Consider the following 24,613-nt stretch of genomic DNA (forward strand, 5'->3'; position numbering starts at 1 on the left):
AATGGAGGAGTCACATCTTTGCAAACTATATTTTGCCAAGCTACACAGTGTCTATTATGCAGTAGGGAGTTTGGGCTGATTAGATCCACTTAAATTTCATGGAGCTTAAGTGTGTATTCTCATGCACTGAGGTTGTGCCAATGACTTAGGATCAACCTTATATTGATGAACTGTGATTTGCTCTTCCCATGTCATTTTCTGCACCTAAAAACAGCTCAGGGGGTAGATCTGATCAGAGCTGCAGTGTACAAGGGGGGTGGCTAACCCCACTCCATCCAAATAAAACACCCAGGCAACAATGTAGTGGCCTATGTGTTCCACCGGCTACAAGGACATTTCTGCTAATTTACAGAAAGTAATTTAAGCTACTTCTCTTAGGAAATTATTTTATGAATAATAGTCCCATAAAGTTTTCAAGCAGATCGCCCATTTTCAATATCTGTTCCAAAAAACAAAATACTCCAGACTATCACAATTTAAAAGATAACATATTCCCTCCTTTAAAAACCAAACATCTTGCACAAAATCATAAGGAGCCTATGATAAGAATTAAAATACAAACATCATGTGAAATTTTTGTTCATAAATCTCACTGGTTTTGATTCTGAATCTACTGGGAATGCAAAAATCAATCAGTTCATTAATTTCACTTTGGATTCCTCAACCCAATGCTAAATTACAGGTTTTACAAGTTAAGTAAAAATGCCATTTCAAAACAGGTATCCAAAAGTAGAAGTCAACTGGTTTAAAATAAGGTAGCATCTACCTTCATATTTTAGCACCACCTAGATCATGGCCAGGGTAAACAAACAAGCAAAAAAACAAAAAGAAAGATGGAATTTAATTCCATGCACCCAAGGGGTCTTCAGGCCACTACTACATGACAAAGTGCTGCAGTTTGTTATATGGCACAAAGACCTGTTAAAACAGAAGCCCATTCTGTGATCCAAAGATGCTCTTCGGAACCTTTAGCCTGCCATTCCAAGGCATCCCAGCTGATTCCACAATTCCCATTTACACATGAGCCTGCACACAATCTTAGGGAATGCTTACAGCAATACTAGTTATTTTTTAAAATGGGGTGTTTGGACAAACCCTGTACCACTGGTGCATACCAGCTTGGCTCAAGTGGAGGGTTATATTCTTTAAAATGTAGTATTTCATTTAGTTTATCTACCCTACAGGAAAATTCAGGCATCCGAGTGGACCACTTTAAGCAACACAATCCATTTGGTTTGTACCTCATTTCCTACATTTGTGCAGTAAGAGACAAAAGGGTCAAACCAACCGATGCACGGAACCTCTTAATAACAGGTTTTGCACTGAGCTCAATAATCCTTCTGAGAACCGCAAGAATTTTTTTTTAATGCTTTCAAAGAAGCTGAACTAATGCAACTAATTAAGATCTCAGTGTTTGTTTTGGTAGAAGCAACTTCCCTGACTACTAGAATTACAATGTTAGCGGAAACAGTATGATCTGTCAGTGAGAGTAGCTCCGATTATCAAATATATACTCCAGGAAGACACTATGCAAAAATAAGGGGGGTTGTTTTAAACAGTGCATTTTCTGACATAGCATTACATTCATTTGTCAACGTTTTAAGTTCACCTCATCAGACAGAACCTCAAAGTATATGAGCTAGCACTACTTATACTATCAAGACAAGATCTTGCTCCCAGGGATGACGGTGGCAAATTCAGCAGGGAACAACAGCGTGGGAATTTCTCTTACGAAAGAGGCAAACACTGGGATCTCATCCAGCCTGACCACCAACCTCATCCAGACACAGCAAATGCACAGAGTGGATCTAAGGGCAAGATGTGAGGCTTTGTGGTTTAAACCATGGAGAGATTATGCCAACTTGAGACCCTTCAGAATGCCTCTTTCTCTTCTCAGTGGCCCACACATCATACTGGGATGTGGAGTGTATTTGAGTGCATGGGGCCAGGGCAGAAATAACAACAAAGAGCTCCTTAGCTAGGAGGTCCTATCACCCTGTTCCATAGATAATATTCCATCCATCTGTAAGGACAGTCATAGGATTTTCCATTCACTTCTTTGAGCCATTTATGAAGATCCTCCCCCTTCCCTCCAAATCTACACGTACAGCAAGAAAAGAAATCTATTTGGAACCAGTCGCTGGTTTCCATAACTTCTCTCCATGTCTTGAAGTTACTCTGCCCTAATTAGAAGAGAGTGGTGTTCCCCCCCCCCCTGCTTAGATGAGTGCGGAGAGCGAGAGACAATCTGCTGCCCCATCCCTTGCCTTCAACTGAGATCATGGCAAGAGGACCACGGTTTTGATGACACATATCTACATTAGGAACACATGTACACAATCACACAAAGCTGCTGCACTTTCTTTCAGTTAGAAAAAAAAATAAGCCCCCTCCCCTCCCCCTCACAGAACAGATCTTATAAAAGATATGTAAAATAAAGGAACAATACTCATAAAATAGCTATTACTATGGCAAAGCTTTTGTCAATAAGCCTCCAGAACTTTAAACGACGAAAATGGCTTCACAAAATGGTAGTCCAAGTTTCCGCAGTGTGGGCACTGCTGAACATTGCTGTATTCAGAGAAATACTGCATTCCAATACGTACATCTATAACAGGTTTCCCACAGTGTTTACAGTTCAGTCGAGCCTGGAAGAGGGTGTGGGAAGACAGGGAGACAAAACAAGAGATGTCTCAAAAATCATTTACTTGCATACGATTCAGCCAGGAACTTGATACAGATTCTCACTTAATTCTTTGCACTCGGGCAGACATGTGTGCCCCAGTAAGTGTGAATAGCATATATGTTTGGAGTCAGACAGGCATGTGTTTCTTTTTAGACTTAAAACAGAGGGTTGTTGTTTGTAACTGTTTTGCCTACTTGTGCAACAGAGAAGTAAAGACATATTTGATTAAAAAACAACAGAGGGTGGTATCAAAAGTTGCCATTGCACTTGTGCAACAGACTTCTGTTTGCACAACAGAACTTCCTCCTCCTTTCCTCTCCCCTGCAGCCCCCAGCACACCCTCAAACTCTGCTCCAGGGGGTGGGGGGACCCTCCGGGGCAGGTTTGGGGAGGGGCGCAGGGATAAGAGAGGAAAAAGAAGTTTCTGTTGTGCAAGCAGAAATCTGTGCATGCAGTGCTGGATGCAGCCCAGAAACACCGAAAGAGAAATTGTGTCAGGATTTGTTTTACCGGGTTTTTCCAACAAGTCACACACTGCTTTCTACATATGCCCACCTTTCGTACTTGAAAAGCTGTGCATATATTTTGTTTTCAGGTACATGTGCCGAAATACAAAGAAATAAAGTAGGAATCAGTCCTGAGTAGGAAGGGATTGGAAGTGCCTTTTTATGTATTCTGTCTTAGTCTCTGACCTTCTTGTTACCAAGATAAATCTATGGGCCCTTTTCAAGCATTCAGCTGTCTAAAAAGGAACAAGGCAGGAAGGAGGGACCACTGATGCAACAGACTCTGCCTCTCCCTCATCAGAAGGCTTTCAGGAAACCCCCATGCATAACGTATATATATATAGTGGTTCCTTGCAACTTTTCTAATTATTGCCGCCCTCCCCTCTCCCCCACCCCCAATGCATTTTATCTAGATAAATTGAATGGAAATCTCAACTGTCTTACTTTACCGATCAGAAATCTAACTCTTCTTCTTTTCTGCCTAGTTAGAGATAAGATAGAAACTGTAATTCTGTATACTAACCTGACAACAGGGAGACGCTGCTAGAATATCATACGTGTACATGGTTCCCAGTTGATGCCAGCTTCCATCCCACCGGGACTTGCACTTTATGCAGATAATTTTGTGAACTCCTTCTAAACAGTCTACACAAACAGCATAGAGGTGCATGAGCCTTCCTGTAAAGAGGAAAACAAAAATTTGGTACTCTGAAAGACATTTTTGGTAAGAAAATGCATTCTGAAAACGTTAGGTATGTTCCTGGGTACAATAAACGAAAAAGGGGAAGTTCCATTTTCCAGACATTTCCAGCTACCGCTCCCCAAGTACTTTGGAACTGCAATAGTGAAGTATTTCATCCATCCATGGTTAGTTTGGCCATTTTATAGTGGTAGATCTTAGGAAATTTTTGAGAGACAGAGAAAGATCCCATGTTCTAATTGTAAGAGATGTACACTGTATGTGTAGAAATGAGAATGTGGTAGCATCCTGAACTCTAGAATGTACTATCATTTTTTGCTGTTTTTAATACTGTATTGTGGATTTTATACTTTTGTGATCACTTCCCTGAAGCTCATTTTTGTGCCGTATATAAATATAATGCAAAACTGCCCTTTTTAACTGTGTATGTTATACAACAGGTACGTTACACAACAGGTTTACCAAATTTCAGGCCTGCGCTCTGGAAGTACCTTAATAATTTCTGGAAATTGTACCTAGATGCATGTGTCTACTTAGATGTATCTACTGGGGTACTGCAATAATTATATACATATAAAATTACTGAGAAATACCCAGCTTTTGGCACATATAAAGGAACCCCTCTGTGCTCCCATTTGGCATGTTAAATAAGGGGCACATGAAATCTCACACGCTACTCTTCCAAAAAGATATGCATAACATGAAATGTTATTCTCAAATCCCACTTTTTATTCTAGGATATTAACGACAGCCACTGAAGTTAACAAGGGAAATGTAGTATCTTTGGCTATGGGGGGGCACTTCAAGAGGTTAAGAATTGTTAAAGTGTGGAGAGAAACTAGGTGGTATAGTAATAAAACTTTGCAAGATTATAAATGGCCTGTAAAGAGAAATGATTTTCTGTTTTGAAACAGTGGAGCTCATCCTGTAAAGAAGGCAGGAAGTTAACATAATCAACAGTAACTTGCAGAATAGGTGGAATTCATCATTGTGTACCATGGTGGCTATTAGCATACGAGAAGGTTAAAAGTTTATTGCAGAGTTTTAAAAGTGACCAGTCATGGTAGCCCACAGAGGAATTGATATAGCCAGGCAGACTTACCTCTGATACCAACAGCTCTAGACTAGAAATGGGGAATAGATGTGCCTCTGAAGTAGCCTCCAATTACATGATGGCTGGCTGCCGGCCACTGGCCATGCTGGCTAGGGCTAAGAGGATCCAACCGTAACTGGCAGGCCACAGATGCCTCAGCCCTACTCTAAACAAACAGGGGGTGTCTACCCTGAGCATGTCCTCACTCTGAGCTTCCTAAGGCCCTCTGGTTGGACCTGCTGAAGACAGGATGCTTGCCTAAATGTAGCTTTGCCATGATTTAGCATGGCTATTCTGATCTGATTATGCAATATATACGTTGAGAAATTCCATGACTAGCATAATTTGATAGATCAGTTGCCTCTCTGTCTTACAAAAATTTCAGCAAGTGAAGAAAACAACAGAACGGATTTGGGAGAAGAGGGAGGGGACGTTGCATTGCAAAAGTGGAACGCCTTCTGTGAACAAAATGATTTCCTTGGCTAAAACCCATTGAGTGCATTCAAAGCTTGAAAACTACATATAAGCCTTTTACACAGTGGACTATAAACTATTCAAAGAGTAGCTCACACTCTGACTGTTAGTAAGCAACAGACTTAAAACACTGGCCAGAATGTACCGGTGAAGTAAAAAAAAAAAGGAGATTTCCCAAAATATTCTCATGAACTGGGCTTTGTAGGATTGTAGTTCTCAACCTGCCTGTTCCTCTACAGCCAATCCCAGCAGCAGCAGCCACTTCCTTGCTTTGCTATTAATCGGCAATTCCTGACTTCACCACTACCACTGTGGATAGTTCAGCAGAGGTTACTCTCTAAAAACAGTAATGCGAATGTTCAGATCTAAACATTTAATATTAGAATATTAATTTCTGATTACTATTTAAACATTTAAAAAATGCAAGCATTGAAGTTGTCTACAATTAACTCTGCAGAAAATATGTTTAGCATTTATGCTACACAAGTAAATCTTGTAGATCAACAGCACTAAGAACCAACAAGTGAACATGGTGCAGTACAGGCTTCCTCAACCTCAACCCTCCAAATTTTTTGGCCTACAACTCCCATAATCCCTAGCTAGCAAGACCAGTAGTCAGGGATGATGGGAATTGTAGTCTCAAAACATCTGGAGGGCCGAGGTTGAGGAAGTCGGGTGTAGTAGCTAGCATGTATGCCAGACTACGAGCAAAGAGACCAGAGTCTGAATTCCCAATCAAGCATCAAATGCATTGCATGACCTTCTTCACACATCGATCCAAACCATAGTTGTACAGGGACATGATGCACCCTCCCCTTGTTCTCCTTCTCCCGCATGGCCAGGAAAAGGACTTCTGTGGAGATTAGCTTCCATTTGAAGGAAGAGCAGCTCCTCTTGTAGTACAAACCAGGAATCCTGGCTTACAATAAACTTTAGTAAGTTTTGAAACAAGCCAAGTTCAATCCATGGGTTATGAAGCTGGCTTTTTTAGCTAAACAAACTTTGAAAACTAATTATGTTCACCACCTTGAGCCCCTTGAAGAACAAAATCATGGAAGAGAGATGTAATTTCCTCTAAGCTGCTATTGTCATCATCATCATCATCATCATTATTATTATTATTATTTAGCTGCCATGAACATCTGCCAAGTTATGTTAGTATGAATTAATGAACTAAAGGTCTTACACAGATGTCCTGGTTCAGCAGAACAGAAAATCATATAAGCCCTTACAGAACAGAAGCATTCAGGAAATGCAAAAAGTATCCTACTGACCAAAAAGTATGCCATTTCTCCATACCACAAAGTCCCTGCTTTAACTCAGTTCCAGGAAATAAAAGAAAAGCTCAGACCACAAGAAATGAATCAATCTGTACATGGGCTGGGTGCGTAAATATAGAGAAGATTCAAATGTGAAAGCAGGAAAGTGGTGCAGTGTCTATACAACTCTACCCAATTCAGAATACCCAGGTTACTCAAACCCCATCTTCCTTCTGGAGGCTGCCAATGCCCCACCACTCTGGCCACTCCAGGTTGGTCCAATTCACAAACTATTTTGCAATCCTCTAAACCAGGATTGGAAGCATGCTGCAAGAGTGAACCTTGTGAGCAGATTTCATGACACATGAAGTGGGTGAACTATGGTTAACACACAACTTCAAACTATGATCAGACTCTGGTTTGAACACTGCCCAATGTAGATACAGGGAACCAGAGTCACAATGAACTAAAAACCACAACCTCTACCTTCCTCCTCTCTATAAACACGTAGTTGGAATATTCTCTGACCTTTCATATATCCATCATGGCATACCACTTCATTCTTCTTCCCCTGTCCCTAACCATGTCATTTTTCACTTCTTTTGCAGGGACATTCCACCCCACCCCCAGCAACTCTTCTACCCATATCACTTCATCCCTGGCAGAGATCCACATGCTTGTGAGAGTAAATAAAAATCTGTAATTGAGGGCTGAGGCCTAACAGTAGGCAGAGAAAGAGCAAAGCAACCCATATTCCTTTCACATACTCAGGTGTTAAGAGAAATCGGAGAATATGGCACATGAAAAGGCCACTGTGACAACACTGGATCCACTTTCTTTCTACCCCGCAATCCCTGTTGTCCTCAACTGTATGAAGCAGAGGAGCCTCTCAAGGAGACAACCCATGTGATGTTGAAGCTTGAAGTCCCTCTCTGTAACAAGGACTTTCACAAGTAGAAGCAGCTTGCCCACTTCAGACTTGTAACTAGCATGGACTGATGGGGACAGAGGTGGATCTAACATCTTCATCCCCGTGTTCCCACTCCTGTGTTAATATTCCTCCATTCCTCTTACACTTGAACAAGTATAGAGCTTCTCTGCAGTTAAACACAGTTCCATGGTAAGGTATATTTCTGCCAGAAAACGCAGCACAGTAAATGAGATATAAATTGCAAAGTTTTCATTAAGAAATGAAGCAACCCGTACCTTGAAGGTGACAGGGAACATCATATTCAATTTCATCATGTCTTGATGGGCTAAGAAACAAGGTTCCATCCACCAAAGGAAACTGTTCAAATACTGGCAATGCCCTGTGGCATAATGCACAGTTGACAACGTTTCGGTGACTGGCACTGAGCGCTGCAAGAATGAATTTCCGTAGATCTTCTCCTTGACCAACCTGGGCATCATCTTCCATCCGAACATGGAAAGTGTTCAATTTATGCCGGGGGATGTGAGCAAGAAGTTCAGATAGGTCAAGCCTCCTCAAAAACTGGACAGGGGCATCAAAATGTCCCGACCTGTGTGCTTGTAGCCCAGATGCCCCATAATCGAAGTGGGCATTCCGGAACATGCCGCTATTGGCCATGTTCTTCCTGTGAGGTTCTAGATGAATCGCGTTCTTCAGAAATTCTCCTAAGTATCGTGAAGAGCGAGGCCCACTGAAATGTGTGGGGGCAAGGACAGAGTAGCCAGCGGGAGGGGACTGGCCTGGAGAACCACAGGGAGAACGGACTGGGTAGCTACTGCTAGCGGTGCCTTTCTCCTGAGAGTTCTGCCGATCCATCGAATGCCGCCGCTGGATATCGTGGTTTAAACCTTTCTGCGGTTTGTTGGCAGGTCTGCACTTCTTAACATCTTCCGAGGACTCCGAGGTTGACCTCCCAGTGCTCTTTTCGGACACAGACTTCTTCTTCTTCTCGTCTTGCATCCGTTTTACTTGGTACCAATCGGTGTCTTTCTTTAAGTGGCCTTGTCCACACCGGCAAGAGCAAAAACGAAAGGCGAGATCATATCCCTTCTTGGTCCACATGTTTTGTCGACACTGCTTCTCATTCCAACTCCTTGCTCTCCCGATGCAATTGAACTGGGCCAGAATGCTGCTCTCCCATTCATAAAAACACTGAAGATGCATCCAAGTGCTGTAGGGACAATGTTCATTGTTGCATACCACTTTCTGGTAGTCGTCTTTTTCGAGGTCAACAGGCCGTCCAAAGCTACATATCAGTGGGGTAGCACAAGCAGCTTCTGCAGGACAAAGAACAGATAAATGTATCAATTGTATTGTATGCAATCAGTATCTGCCATTGTTATTCAAAGGGCTCAAGAAAAAGTTATCCTGAGACAATCCAGGGCTTCTGGTACACAAATGAAGCTGCATGAACACACTGGTACTATTCTACAAACTGAGGAATGTGTAATGGGAGAATCCATATCGTTTCAAAGAAGGGAGATATCAAGCCACTTAACGTATTTTTCCGTGTACAGTGGCAACTCAGGTTAAGTACTTAATTCATTCCGGAGGTCTGTTCTTAACCTGAAGCACCACTTTTGCTAATGGGGCCTCCCACTGCCACCGCGCCGCCAGAGCACAATTTCTGCTCTCATCCTTAAGCAAAGTTCTTAACTCTACTATTTCTGGGCTAGCGGAGTCTGTAACCTGAAGCGTATGTAACCTGAAGCATATGTAACCCGAAGTACCACTGTATAAGACAGTGCTTTTTGCTTAAAAAAAATAGGCAAAAATTGGGTGTCGTCTTATACACGGATAGTGAATGCAGAGAAGGGACATGCGATTAATGGCAGCAGCAAGCTGGCGATTGGCGGCAGCAATTGGGTAAGTGATTGGTGGATGCGGCATGGCCTGCTGGCGATTGGCTTTGGCTGTGGCAATTGGGCAGGCGATTGGCAGCTATGGCAAAGGTGGGCAAACAATTGGCGGCTGCGGCTAGGTGTACGATTGGCAGTGGCTGTGGCAAGCATTCAACAGTGGGGGGCAGGCGGGTGAGCAATTGGCGGAAGTGACCTCCCCCACCCCCCAAAAAAGCTAAACAACTTAATTTCTTAATTTTGGGTTTAAAAAAATAGGGGTCATCTTATACATGGGGTGTCTTATACATGGAAAAATACAGCATGTTTTGCTCTCAACAGTGACTAAGTGAAAATTCCTCCAGAAGACACCAGGAATGTCTTGTCTAAGATACCAGGTTCAACAATTATTTATTTTACTTAGGGTGTTTATACAACCCACTCCGTAACAAAATTCTCAATGTGACTCACAACATTAAGTAATATTATCAACTGCAACACTGTGTTCATTGAATTAGTAACAAAATAATTTAACAAGTTGTATGTTGCATTGCTGCCTAAACATAATGCATCCTTTATAAAAGGGCCCAGAGCTCATTATTTCCCGATCGGCCTCCATCCTAAATGTTTTTATTTTAGAGCCCAAAATTATTCAGAAACAAGATTAAACTCTGATTGCTATCTTCTCCAAACTGTGCATGTCATAAAGAAGTTATTCAATCAAGCCATATGGGTTAAATCCAACCTTTTTAAAAATTGTGCCTACGACTAAGCAAAGACAAGCCTAAGAGGGAGATGTTTTCAAGCTCTACAATGCTAAAAACAAGACATGCTTGTGCATTCCAATGTCAGAATTTCCCATGGCCTTTAATACACTTGATGAACTTCAACCAGCTGTTCTAATAAAACACAGATTTCCAACAGTAAAAGTCTTTGCAATTTCACTTTCAGAAATTAGACCTCCTGGTGTGAAGAAAATTGTACCTTAGGAAGACTAAGAGGTATGAGGTAACTCAAAATAATTTGAGTTAAATATCTTGCATAAAAACATAAGGTGGCTAGCTCAGGTTCTACCAATTCTTCCAGACCGAGACCATATAGTCCATTAGCACCCAAGTAAAAGAAGTGCTCAGAGAGGAAACCCCCCTTTTCATACAGTTCTTGAAACTAGTGATCCATTGCAAAGTTGGCAATTAAAGAAATCCAAATCAATTAAATTTGCATATGGCTCAAACCTAGTTTTGCATAGGTGCCCCAGAAGATATATTATTTCCTATGCGAGATAAAAAGAGGAAATGCCTCTTCTAAGATTATCCCTACAACTTGCAATTTTACAAGCATTTGTATACAAAATGGGGGGGGGGGTTAATTTTAAAAAACCAGCATTTCCTGATTAGTTACATACTATAAGTTAAATTAAATGGCTCAAACTTTCAAGTCATTTAAAGTGATTCATTTGATATAATTAATCAATTTCAGCCCTACTAGGAAGGCACAGCAGATCATATATTATTTAGTAAACTTTTTACAAATGCAATTCTATACATGTTACATTGAGTTCAATGGAACTCCCAGGTTGAGTATGTATACTATTCAATAAAGACTGGTCACACCCACTTTTGCACCATGGGCCTCAGCACACTTACCATGGGCTAATGCGGAACGCATCCCAAAAAAGGTTAGCTATCCCTAATGGGCTACTGACATGAGTTTGACCAAACTGCAGGAGGCAGGAGTGCCTGGCGTACTTTGGTCCATGGGGTCACAAAGAGTCAGACACAACTAAACAACAACAACCCCCTAATGGATCAGACTGCCATGTTCTGAACCCTGTAAACTGCCCTCATCTCAACTTGAAACAAAAGCAAGTAACTGCATTTGCTCACATTCATTTTTGCCTCTCCTGTTCCTCTTCTCTCACTGTTTGTTTTCTATGCATCTGTGACTGAGAAAGATACGTATGTGTAATTTGTGATAGAGAGTCGGGAGAGATTTGTGGTGTTTATGTTGGATGGAAACAGAGCAAGTTAAAGAAGACAGTGGTACCTCAGGATAATAACTTAATTCGTTCTGGAGGTCCATTCTTAACCTGAAACTGTTCTTAACCTGAGGTAGCACTTTAGCTAATGGGGTTTTCCACTGCTACCGCGCCACTGCCGCGTGATTTCTGTTCTCATCCTGAAGCAAAGTTCTTAACTCTATTATTTCTGGGTTAGCGGAGTCTGTAATCTGAAGCGTCTGTAACCCGAGGTACCACTGTACATTTATTTAGGACAATATATATATATACTGGGGAGAGAATATCAAACCAAAGAAGAAAGTGGGGGGAGGAAATAATAATGGGCCACCTTTGGAAAACTCAGCTTCATAATGAAAAATGAAAATGTCTCCTCAGATCTGAAAGCTATGCACACATTCATTACGTGTATATTACCCGTAGTGTGTTATGGAGCAGAGAACTGGACCATGACACAAAGAAACATAAAAAGGTTAAGAACAATGAAACATGCCCTGGAATGAGCAATGTTAGGCACATCATTAAAATAAAGAAAAACTAATAATTGGACCCAACAAAGATAAAAAGTTACAGAGCAAGTGGGAAAGACTGCAAAGCTGAAACGGACACATGCAGGGCATGCGGCAAGAGAAAGCTCAGGTTGATGGAGCAAAAGCAGTGCTGGTGTGGAAACCCTACAATATTAACAGACCATGACGACAGAAATCTATGTGATGGATGGACTACTAAAACTAACAGCAGGGTTTGTGTGGATGCAGCAAGCAAACAACAGAGAGCACTGGAAACAACTTGAAGAGGTGTATACCCAAATATACAGGTGAGATGCTATAGAAGATGTTTGATGGAGGGAAGGATATACCGTATTTTTTGCTCCATAAGATGCACTTTCCCCCTCTTAAAATCTAAGGGGAAATGTCTGTGTGTCTTATGGAGCGAAAGTGTGGTCCCTGGGGATGGGGGGGGAGGGGAAACTGGACTTCCCTCGCCAGCCCCGACAAGCTTGGGGAGCAGCGGGAAGGCTGCACGCAGCCTTTCCGCTGCTCCCCAACCTGCTCTTTGGGTCGAGCAGCTCTGGGGTAGCCCGCGAAGCCTTCGCAGGGCAGCAGGGAGCCTTCATCCCGCTGCCCTGGGGAGGCTTCGCGCAGCTATCCCTGGCTTTTGCAGGAGGTGGGGGAAGGGACAGAGCGAGGCTCTCTCACTTCCCCCACCTCCCGCAAAAGCCCCCAAAAGCCGCATATATTTTTTTTCCCTTGAATTCCCCCCCCCCCAAAAAAAGTAGGTGCGCCTTATGGAGTGAGAAATACGGTATATGTTTTCTGTGTACATGTGAAACAAAGGGGTGTGCATGTATGTGTAGTCTGATGCAGTCAGATGTAGTTGGGCAGAGAGGGAGTGTGGGGTGTGTTTGTTTGAGAGAGAGAGGAAGAGGTTTATGTGCATGGGCAGTGCGTGTGAGAGAGGAAGACATGTACCTGAGGAAATAGAGACATATTTGTGTGGTTGTGTGTATCTGAAATTGCTTGGTGTGAGAGACAGACATATACACAGAGAGATGCATGTGTGACTGCATGTGCATGCAAGAGTGTGGGGTGTGGCTGCCTCGTACATTTTCCCTGGTACAGGGAAGGCTGCTTTTTGCTATTCGACAACAGCATCATTGTGTGTGCAAAATCAGTATCCTTTCATCTCCACAATCGGGACCAGCAGGACATGGCTGACTTCCCATGGAGTAGGGCTGGGGGTAGCAAAGGAGCAATGATTGTATTGTAATCTAATTTATTCCTATGCCACCCCCCCCCAATGGTTTTAATAAAATCTTGTCTATAAGGTGTTGAACACTGTTATTTTATTATGTGTATTATTACAAATTTTATTTTATTTTTAATTGTTCATAACAAATTCAGTAGGAAAGGGAAGAAGGGGCTTAGAAGAGGGATGGAAGAGGCTTTTTAAATTTTATCAAGATACGAGTAGTCCTAAGGTACAAAATACATGCAACATCAAAATTGCATGTGCAGATTTTTGTTGAAAAATTGTATTTCAAAAAGAAGCCACATTAGCAACTGGCCACTCCAGAATCTGATAAACCACTGAAAACTGCCTAGCATGCAAATAAACATAAGCCATGAACTATGAAATCTGATTAAAACATGAAGCCAAATAAGTTTTAAAAGCTCACAAGTGTAGAACTCTAAGCTGCCAGATTCATGTTTAAATCAAGACCTCAGTCACTATGCAGTACCAGAACAACACTTCCTAGGTAAACAATTTTAGCCTTCCTAAGACCACATTTAAACTGTTCTTCAGTGATATTTTAAAAGGTATTCACTTTAAACCATTTCTCACTCCAGATTCAGCACCAAACCCAAGTACATGTGCTGTTCAGAAAAAATCAACACCAAGGCAAAAAAAAAGGTAAAGGTAAATGATCCCTGGATGGTTAAGTCAAATGCGACTATGGGGTTGCGGCACTCATCTCGCTCTCAGGCTGAGGGAGCCGGCGTTTGTCTGCAGACAGCTTTCCAGGTCATGTGGCCAGTATGACTAAACCGCTTCTGGCACAATGGGACACCATGACGGAAACCAGAGTGCACAGAAACACCGTTTACCTTCCCACCGCAGCGGTACCTATTTATCTACTTGCACTGGTGTGCTTTCGAAGTGCTAGATTGGCAGGAGCTGGGACAGAGCAATGGGAGCTCACCCCATCGCAGGGATTTGAACCACTGACCTTCTGATCGGTAAGCCCAAGAGACTCAGTGGTTTACCTTTACCTCACCAACATCACACTCTAAATTGTGTAGACTACTAGAGGGGTCTATAATCCCCATTTATCATACCTGGTGGCAAAGGGACTATGACATATTTTGCTTGTAAGAATGAGATGTGATGAAGGGAAACAGATTCAGATAAGTCATGTTTCTTGCATCTATGCATACAGTATTATTAACACTCAGTATGAGGACACACTTCTTCTAGTGTGTGGAATGGTGGGAGACTCTGTTCAAGACTATGTTTTGGACATTAACCACTGGGAACACAATAAGGTCATAGTTTCTTTACACATAGCCCTGACATCTGATCTACTTAAAAAACTGCCAAGTACCAGGGTGGGATGGGGGCAGAAAACTACACACAGATGTGTTCTTACAAAATTATGAAGAAAGCCTAATATGTATCTGTAGCATCCTGTAAGAAAGGTGAATAGAGATTGATTTCACATGTCAACTATGCAGTAGCAATACAAGAGGCTAGATAATGATGTAAGTCAAGCAATCTTCTTACAAGAGTTATTCAGAAAGGATTTGTAGATAATATGAAGTGATATTCAACAGAAAAAATAGCTTTAGATTGGCATATATGTTGAAAGCAATTTTGTAACATGGAATTCAGAAAACATGCAGCTCTCTGAAGACAAGGAAGCAGTGAGCTCTGGAATTTAACATTACACTATTCTTGTCTTGAACTCCTGCTTCCCAAATCTATCTCAGAACTTCCAAAATAGGTGATCTGAAGATTGAAGTAAATATTCTAAGAATTTTCTTTACCACCTTTGTTCATAAAAAGCTAAGTCTTACACAAAGTAACACTCCACATACCTGAATGATCAGATATAGCTTGCAAAAAGGTAGCAGTTGCCCATCTAGTGTAAGGGGAGGGAGATTATTAGACAGTATAAAAAGTGTGCGTGTTCGAGTGTGCAGGTAAGAACATTGCTGTTTATAATAATAATAATATTATTATTAAACTGCCATCTTCCCAAAGAATGCTGCTGTTCCCAAACCACAGCAGCTGCCTGATCAGATTCTTGCTTATCTCTTACCACCAGCTACTGCTTCTAAAGTAGTTTGTAATCGTTCAAAGATAAGTAATAGAATTGTGCCCAAATGGGACTTCTTCTGTTTTGCTAAAACTTTAATCAGAATGTTAAAAAAGCACACCACATTTGGGCAGTTTTTTCAGGAATTGTGTCAAAAGGACAGCAGAAATATTAGTTCTGTGATCCATGATTGTGACCTGAATAGGAAGCCTTGCTTCTCTGTAAATGGACTTGATCTGCTCTTAGTGCAGTAAGCAGCCAAGTCTGAATGGATGCACAGGATTGTAGCATCATCACATCCAGTGATCTGATTAGGTGGGATCACATGAGGAGAGTGAAAGGGGGGCAGCTACTGAGGCAGCAAAAGGCTGATAAACTGCGACCCAGCCATGGAGGCTAAAGGTAAAAACGATAGATTTTCAGGGTCTCCCAAATCACTACTTTTGAGATTAGAAATGAGAAACATTCAGCTCAGCTTTTATAACCACAACAGCAATTACATCTTTGTACAACAGCTATGAGGTGAAATACAGTACGTACACGAGCTCTTAAAAGAGACATAGTAAAAGGAGCAGCTAAGTACAGGCCTAATTAGGTAACACATACATTACAATTTGCAGCAGTGGAGCTTTTAGTAACTGTAAGGTGACAAGCAACTTTTTAAATGTTACATTAGCCAAATCCCCTTCAATCAGATCACTCAAAAAACTCAAAACAGGTTAGTGCTTGCACAGGAGCTCTAAAAGCAATCAAGCTTCTATAGAAAGAAGGATGAATGCAAATGTATTCCATTTACAACAGTAAAAAGAAAACAGTTCTAAATGGGGTGTATTCAGGTTAAACCAAGTACTGCTGTCAATGACAAGTATTGGTTCACCCATGTGCCTCTCTCATTTTTCAGGTAGAAATCAAACCCTCTCTTCTCCAGGCCAGGGGTAGGGAACCTTTTTTGATCCTGAAGGTCTGATTCTATTGTCGCCATCAATCGAAGAGGAGGCCAGTGATGGGTGGGGTCCAAAAGTTGGTTGGGACCAAAGTTTGCCACACAGATGAACCACAGGCAGACACTCACACATCTGCACACACACCCTCACACACACCCCATCAGCAAAATCTCCAAATGGGCAATGCAGTTGAGGAGGGTTAATCTATTATTATTATTATTATTATTATTATTATTATTATTATTATTATTACATTTATATCCAGCCTTTCCTCCAAAGAGCTCAAGATATACACTTTCCCCCTTTACATTTTATCAACAAAAAAGTCCCACTGCCAAGAGCGGAACAGATCCCAATTTTAGATGCCCACACAAGCTTAGCTACCAGCACTGCTTCATCTCTGATCTTCAACTCAGATCCACATTAACTTCCTGCTGCCCTCTCCTCTAAGATAGTGACCCAATGATACATGTCTCTTGAGCAGGAGATGGTTCCAAGTCTTTCCACCTTGCAAACAAGCAAACATGTGCACTTATATACACGCACCCATAATTAACAGTACAGTTAATACTGCTTCTTAGCATCCCAGCCAGAGCATGAACTGCAACAGGGAATTTTGGTGCATCCTTAGCACGTTCCTTACTGCCCATATATTGAGAGAGAAGGATTAAAAGCTGCATGAGCTTCTTCTCTATAAGTGACAAGGTACAGCGGATGGATTCAAGAAGCCGGCATATACTCAACTCAAACACCACCTCAGCTTGAACCTTCTCGTGTATGAACAAGCAAACCATGATTTAGAATTGCTCTGTACTTTCATTTTCATCTGCTGGCTCACCACTCAAGTTTGAAAGTTCATTTCCGTCCCCATAGTACAACAGCCTCTGGAGGCAATTCTGGGAAGTACTGTATAATGAATACAACATTTTTTCAGTCACTTACAGGAACGGAACAAAAGATACTGTTTCAGACGTCGCAGAAATCAGCCCACGTATGGCCCAATGTCTAAGCAATCACGGCCAACCCTCCATGGCTGCCCAGCTGTTAATCATATGACATCAGGGGGCTCCAATCCCAAGCAAACCAAAGCAGCTTGCATTCAGCACCCAAATTAACAGTACCAAAGGCAAACCATGCTGGCTAAGGAACAATCAAGAGTGAGAGCCCCACACTTGCAGAGGGACAATCAGGAGCCTTCACTCCGAATTGAAGCAGCAATAGGCATCCTTTCGTCTGTTGATGGCTGCCTTTCTTCAGGAGTAGTATGTTGGGGACTACATGCTGTGGGCAGGACGAAAGCCAGCAGTGGGTGAACCAGAACCAAAAGTGAATCAGGTCACCCCCATCTCTTTCTACTCCTTAAAGCCCAGCAGGCTGCTGAGGAAGCAACCAGGAGATCTGATCTGAGTGCTTGTAGAAGACTTGAAATTGGGTCAAAGGCTGCATGTTTTCAACCCTTGCTCAAAAGCAGAGAAACAGTAACAATAATTAAGTCAGGAAACTGTAAGATAGCACTGAATGGCATTTCAGGACAACCTTGAATGAAGCCTATATAAGGCAAACCTTGCAGGTCTGGGGTTGTTTTGTTGACTAGCTGAACAAACAAACCATACTTGTCAGGGATTTGTAACATTTTGCAATGCTGATTAATATCAGCTAAAAATGGCAGCTTCTGTACAACTATGAAGAAATAAAGCAAGTCTCTGCTAGCAGACTTCATTCCAAACTGGTCTAAGACTTTGGTCCAACACATTGGTAGAGCCCTCTCATGTGCCTATACCACCCCTGAAAAACATCAAAACCTCCATTCATGTGGAAATCAAGGTGGCATGCTACCTTTATACATACAGAAGCTTATAAAGTGATGTGGGGTGTTTTCAAACACCCAGTACCTGAATACTGAGTTGGTACAAAGCCTTGAGAAGACTGTATTACGTGCTGAAAGTTGCATGTTTGAATTAGCTCTCAGCCAGTAGAATAGGTGTAAGAACAAATCGTAATTTCAAAACAAAAGGGTCCAACTACTCTACAATTTCATTCTGTCTTACACATTTCTTTTAGTAGGGGCTAGTTAGGGGCTTTTTTTAAAGGCAAGGGCTGCAGCTGAGTGATAGAGCATCTGCTTTGCAGAAGGTCCCAGATTCGTTCCTCGGCCTCTCCAGGTTCCTCGGCCTCTTGGAAAGTTCCCTGTCCAAAATTCTAGAAAGCCACTGCCAGTTAATGAAGAGATCATTGAAGCTTGATGGATCACTGGTCTGACTTAGTATAAGGCAGTTTCGTATATACCTAGGTATGATATATATGGCAGGACATGGGCTATGTGACCCTCTAGATCAGGCTTCCTCAACCTCGGCCCTCCAGATGTTTTTGGCCTACAACTCCCATGATCCCTAGCTAGCAGGACCAATGGTCAGGGATGATGGGAATTGTAGTCTCAACACATCTGGAAGGCTGAGGAAGCCTGCTCTAGATATAGTCAGACACCAACTCCCATCAACTCCAGCCAGCATAACCAGTGAGCAAGGGTGATGGATGTTGTAGTCCAGGAATTTCTGGACTTCCTCATCCCTCACATACGGACAATCCATAAAGTCATTCTTTTAAAAAAAATCTACCCAACATGTATATTTTAAAAGGAGATTCAACTCCAGTCGAGAGGGTTTTAGCAAAAGAAGTTGACAATACAATATACTTCTACAGCAGCCATGAACATTTCATGAAGATCTAAAAGCTTAAGACAACAGCAGTGACAGGTTATGGAAAGCGGGTTGTGCAAAAGTATGAGATGCTGGTTGCATTTGTACGTAACAATGAACCAGAGCTGACTATCGTTTTTTGGCTTGAAGGCCACACTGAGGATTGTCAACACTCCAAGTGTGATATGCCAGTCATGGCCATGGCCAAAGCAGCCCAAACACTCAACCATGCTTGTTCATACATATACACACACACAGTCACTCGTGTACACACACATGTGCATCCATGTCCTCATGACACACACAAACACTAAGGCAGGCAGGCAACACTGTTGCTCCTCCCCATTACAGCTGAACCCCTCCTCCTGTTGCATTGGGAAGAAAGCCCTCAATTTATCCTTTCCTTCTTCTTTTCCCTCTGGTGCAAGATATTACAGCTCAGTAAACAGAAAAGAGAGCCAATTTTTGGAGAGGTAGCAGGTCACCGGCCAGATATTATCCATGGACTTGCCACCCCTGTGAAAAACCAAGAATCTCGGCTTTTAAAAACCTTACTGGACTTGAGTTGCAGGCTAATGAATGCAGCACAATTGCTCCCACTTCCCTTCTTTTGAATGTGTGGGTAAACAAACCAGGAAGGGTATAATTTAGTGTTACATCCAAACCTGGGAATCCTAGTTTGTTTCTCCCTAACAAGCTGGGGGGGGGGGGGAGAGAGGTAGCTAGCCTTGCACCAAGGTTTGCTGTTGGCTTACAAATCTTGGGTTGTTAATGGAAAACAAACCATGATTCTTTTTCCTGAAAGAGGAAAGTGGGAGCATAGACTGCATATTAAGTATGGTTTATTAAGCCAAGGTTCTTGATTTATCATTATGTACAAACATGTACCTTCCCTTTTATAACTTAACAAGTTAATGGCTCATAAAACAGGGACTGAAGCTCATTGCAAACCTATTCTAAACAGCAATCTTTTGTTAAGTGTAATACAGTACAGTACACATTACAATTAAGCTTGCTGTAGTGTATAGTAACTTTGGCTGAGTTTGTTGCTGAGAAGACCACTAAGGCAAATGCAGGGCTAGTTCACACAGTATGCTCACCACTTGATGGTGGTAAACAATCGTTATAATGTGCACATGTGAATGACCCATCAGTGATCACACACAACAGGTAGAACTTCCATATAATCCAAGACACCATGATTTCTCTTTTAAATAGCATCAGTGAACACATTCATTTGTGAGTTACCAAGTGTTCTGTACTCCACTGATATGCATGTCTGGATTCCCCCATAGTCTCATTAATCTTAGCAGATCTGAATACCCACAAGTGCTTTAACAATGCAAAAAATATTCAAGGTGAGTGAGCATGATGTAGCAAGCAATACAATGCCAGGCAGAGGTTAACAGTTTCTTTGACCTCAGGACTCAGCTGAAAATATCTCAGGGCCTGAAGGGTTCCAGACAATTTGCATTCACCTGCTTCTAATCTTCCATCAGATACTTATTTTCATACTGCACTGTACACTTAACTCTGAAATTCTTACCTGTAAATTTGAGCCAGTTGTTGAAAAACTTAATAGGAGATTTTTCTACACCATGATAGAAGAAATCTCCACACATGATTTTATTTACTTTTTTATAGGAGTCCAAACCACAATTTTTAAAACACTGTAGCTTTAGGAAATGCTTTCTGATTCATGGTGTGTGTGTGTGTGTGTGTGTTTACTCTTTCTTGAAACTTTCTGTGCCATTTAAACATTTCAAATTTATCTAAGCCACTACAACAGAAAGCAAGCCTTGTAGAATCTGCACACTGGAATTGTTAGGAACCCAGAAGCATACAGCAAGCATCACACCAGTGGTTTGATGACTACCAGGGAGCCTCTGGGCCATGTCCCAATATAATTTTGCTACAAAAACTGTAAGAAAATAAATCAGAAAAGAAGTCCTATTAACATGAGAGCTAATACTATTGTAGAATATAGATGCTCCACAACAAACTAAGTACTGTTTGTGTGCACCAAGTAGTGCAATAGATAGGTGGTGGAGGATGGGGGAAAGGACCACAGTATCCCCCTAATTTTTAGAAGCCTCAATAGTGTACAAGTTGCAAAGGGAGCAAATCCCACTCCTCCTCCTCTCATGCTCGCCCACTCACCCACTCTCTCTACACACTCTTTTTGAAACATGCCAGCTTGAGGAAGAGGAGCCAAAGTCTGGGAACACATCCTTATTGAGATGCAAAAATAGCCATCCTTTACACACATGCACTATCAAACCTCATCCAAATCTGTCCTATATTTAGCACAAACTATCGGATTGCTATATTTCATCACTAGTGGGCATTGTGCCAAAAGCTACTCCTGGTGACTGCAAATTTTCTGATTTTGTTTTGCTGGAAAGGGCACTAATAATAACTGGAGACAGCAGTTATTGTGCCCATCACTGTAGTAGGCAGAAGAAGCAAAGCACAAATTCTTCCTATTTCCTTCAAACTCCTAGACATGTATTCAACACAGGTCCTGCTCAGAGAAGACCCAGTGAAATGCAGTTAATTATGTCCATTTATTTCAGTGGCTCTAGTCTAAATAAAACCAGCGCTGAATATCAACCCTATCCTTAATGTTTTAAGCATGCAAATAACCATGTCTGGGTGCAGAAGTTTTACATCACTAATTTCCAAACTTTTATTCATGGGTCTAATAGTTCTGTTTCTTTTTACACACACCCTTGGACCAAAGCAATCCAAGCACCCACCCGTACCTTTCCAAAGAAGAAAATTCACCTACAAAATAGGCATCCCATTCCACTCAAACCTGAAGTACTCACAATGCAATATTATTATGGGCACCCAGGACCTACAGGGAAAGGTCAGGGAGAAGAGAAAGCAATAGTTCCTGTTCATTACAGATGGTGGTAGGTAAGTATAGAGAGATCAATGGCACAGTGGCAGCTGGGCCACACATCAGTCCTGCTGCAGAAATAGGAGTTGTTTAATCAATCACTTGTTCCCAGCAATTCAAACCATGGTACAATGAGGTCAGCTGGCCAAATAGGCTCAGCAACCTGGCTAAAGCTTGAGGATCAACACCAATCGCTCAGAATCGAGGGCATGTTCAGAGTGGTCAGCTAGGTATGCATACTTGGTAATCATGGTCAGGATCTTTATTTATACAAAAATTTCTACCCTGCCCTATTAATACAAATAATTTCTATTTTGCCCTTCTAATGCTTATTCAGCATTCACTATCTAACCTAGTTACTCGGCACCTAATATATTCAATAACAGTAATGCAGATGAGTGGGGCCTCTCTCTCCCATGCCTCAGGTAACAGATACTGATGGGCAGGGACGCGAGAGAATCAGGACTAAACGCATGGACACGGGACTATCTACCGACCAGTCTTACTAACAAACAGCACCCCAGCATTTGCACATTTCTTTCAACAGAACCAAACGATTCCGGTTGTGTTAAAACAAAGGCCAGCTGCCGAAAACTGCAGGCCTCAGAAGCGGGGTGCGCACGTGTACAGCATGCCTAGTAGATGTTAGGCCACTTCCCCGCATCTCCCGACTTCTCACACACACACAGCCTTGCACTAGGATGACTCAAATCCATTCATGTTGAGTCCGACACCTCAGGCCCAGCAGTGTCTCAATACGCCACGCCGGGCACAGGAGCCGAAAAGGCAGGCCACCCTACTTTCGGTTCCAAGCGCAAGCTTTTGCAAATAAATAGGGGCGGAGGGTGGCCAAGATAGGGACCCTTACAATTAAGGGAGGGAGGCACGGTCTCCCAGTGCACGCTTTCGAGCCATGTGCATTTGCAAGCGAGGCGAGCGCGGGCGGGCAGGCCGCGCACGCACTTGCGGCCGCCCTCGGAGCACCGGAGCAGGGCCCGCGCTTTCCTTTCGCTCGCCCCCCCCCCCCGGTCTTTCTTTCTTTCTTTTTTAAACATCCTCGGACTGCTGCGCCATCGAAGGCCCGGGCAGCTTCGCAACTACTAGGGCGCCGCCAGTCAGAGTCCGCCCGCCCTGCCCATCCGCGGGAGCAGGAAGGAAGCGAGCGAGATGGTGCGCGCAAGAGGGAGAGCGAGAGAGTGGGAGAAGTTGCGCGGCCGCCCCCCTCTCGGCCTCCCCGGGTGCTTACCGTTCTTGGAGTCTCCCGGCGCCGAGCCCGCGGCCGCCGCCGCTCCTCCGGAGCCTCCCGTGCTGCCTGCGGCCGCCGCCGGCCCGCTGGCTCCCCCCGCCGCCACCACGGCGGCCAGCGCTGCTCCTCCGCCCGCCGCCCCCGCCGCCGCCAGGGCTCCATTTTCCTGCTCGTCCCCGCTGCTGTTGGCGCGCTTGTTCTTCTTGCCCTTGCTACTCTTCTGGTTCGGCATCGCCGAGGGAGGAGGAGGAGGAGGAGGAGGAGCGGGTCGCGGCAGCGGGAAGCCAGAGAAGGCGGAGAAGGCGACGGTGGCGGAGGCGGCGGCTGCTGCTGCTGCCTCCTCTCTCGCTGTTGCTGCTGCTCGGCTGCTGGGCTCCGCCACCGACCGCGGCTTATTGCAGCTCCATTGTCAGGCGGAGGAGCAAAGGCGCCCTCCCGCGCGCTCTCCACGGCCCCGCCGCATGCACACCCACCCCAGCCGCCGGGCCACGGCAAGACGCGCGAGCGAGGGAGCGAGCGGGAAAGGCGTGTCTCGCTTGTTTTGATTCTGCTGCTCCCCCCGCCTGCTCCGCGGCGCTCCTTTCCCCGCCCGCCGCTGCCTCCTCTTTCTCCTCCTCCTCCTGCTTCTCTCTCGCCTGCCAGGCCTTGGTGACAGGGGAAAGCAAAGAGCAAGTGAAAGGGGAGGGAGGGAGGACGGAGGAAGGCGCGGCTCAGAGGCCGGGCTTAGCGGCAGCGGGGAGGCGCTTCGGCTTGCCCCCCTCCTCTCCAAAGCCCGGAGCTGACTTGAGGGTTGTGCTCGCTGCCCGTGGGGAAAGGGGTTCCCTCCAGCTGCGCGGCCGGATCCGTCCCTCGAGTCGGGACGCCAAGGTCTCGTGATCACTGTGGGGATATGGTTTGGCTGGGCACCCTTCGTGGTGTGGACTTGATGCTCACTCCGCATGCCTCCACCCCGACCCCAGTTCATATTTTGGGGTAAAAGCAGAACTAGAGCCCTGCGGGATCAGTCCAAAGGCCTATCTAGTCCCTCATCCTCTGCTCTCGCAGGGACTCCCAATCGGGTGGAGATTCTAATTGCTTTGTGAGAATAAGACCAGGAGGCGTCAGTCCAGATTAGCGGAGGGCTTTAGAAGTGCGATCTTAGTTGTGCGAAAGAGGCGTTTCCTTCTCCCTGCACAGGTGAATACCAACAGAATATGTCAGGGATTGCCCCAAGCCCAGCTGGAAGCAACCAAGGCAGAATGTGCCAGCATCTAGGGAGGCACGTGGGTCAATGTCTCCGCCACATGAATGCCTAGACGGAGGTGACATGGGCACACTGAAAGCAGGACAAGTAAGACGTGTGAACAGTGGGAATGAACATTGATAGAAGGAAGAGTCCTCCTAACTGATCATTCAAATGCTTTAAAATCAGTAGGATAGAGAGCCTGAAATTCAAAATGTTGTCTATTCTTCAAAATAA

The 24,613-nt window shown here is 43.6% G+C and overlaps 1 protein-coding gene across 1 annotated transcript; it reads right to left on the bottom strand.

Moving 5' to 3' along the window:
* Window positions 1-1,546: 1,546 nt before the first annotated feature.
* Window positions 1,547-23,815, bottom strand: HECA (hdc homolog, cell cycle regulator). Its single transcript, XM_028723559.2, has 4 exons — window positions 23,155-23,815; window positions 7,925-8,965; window positions 3,716-3,870; window positions 1,547-2,648 (listed from the first exon to the last, which is right to left on the bottom strand). Exons 1-4 carry the CDS (start codon window positions 23,384-23,386, stop codon window positions 2,484-2,486), a joined length of 1,593 nt encoding a protein of 530 aa, XP_028579392.2. The 5' UTR covers window positions 23,387-23,815; the 3' UTR covers window positions 1,547-2,483.
* Window positions 23,816-24,613: the final 798 nt, after the last annotated feature.

This window comes from Podarcis muralis, chromosome 3, assembly GCF_964188315.1.
Source record: "Podarcis muralis chromosome 3, rPodMur119.hap1.1, whole genome shotgun sequence".
In the NCBI taxonomy this organism is placed as follows: domain Eukaryota; kingdom Metazoa; phylum Chordata; class Lepidosauria; order Squamata; family Lacertidae; genus Podarcis; species Podarcis muralis.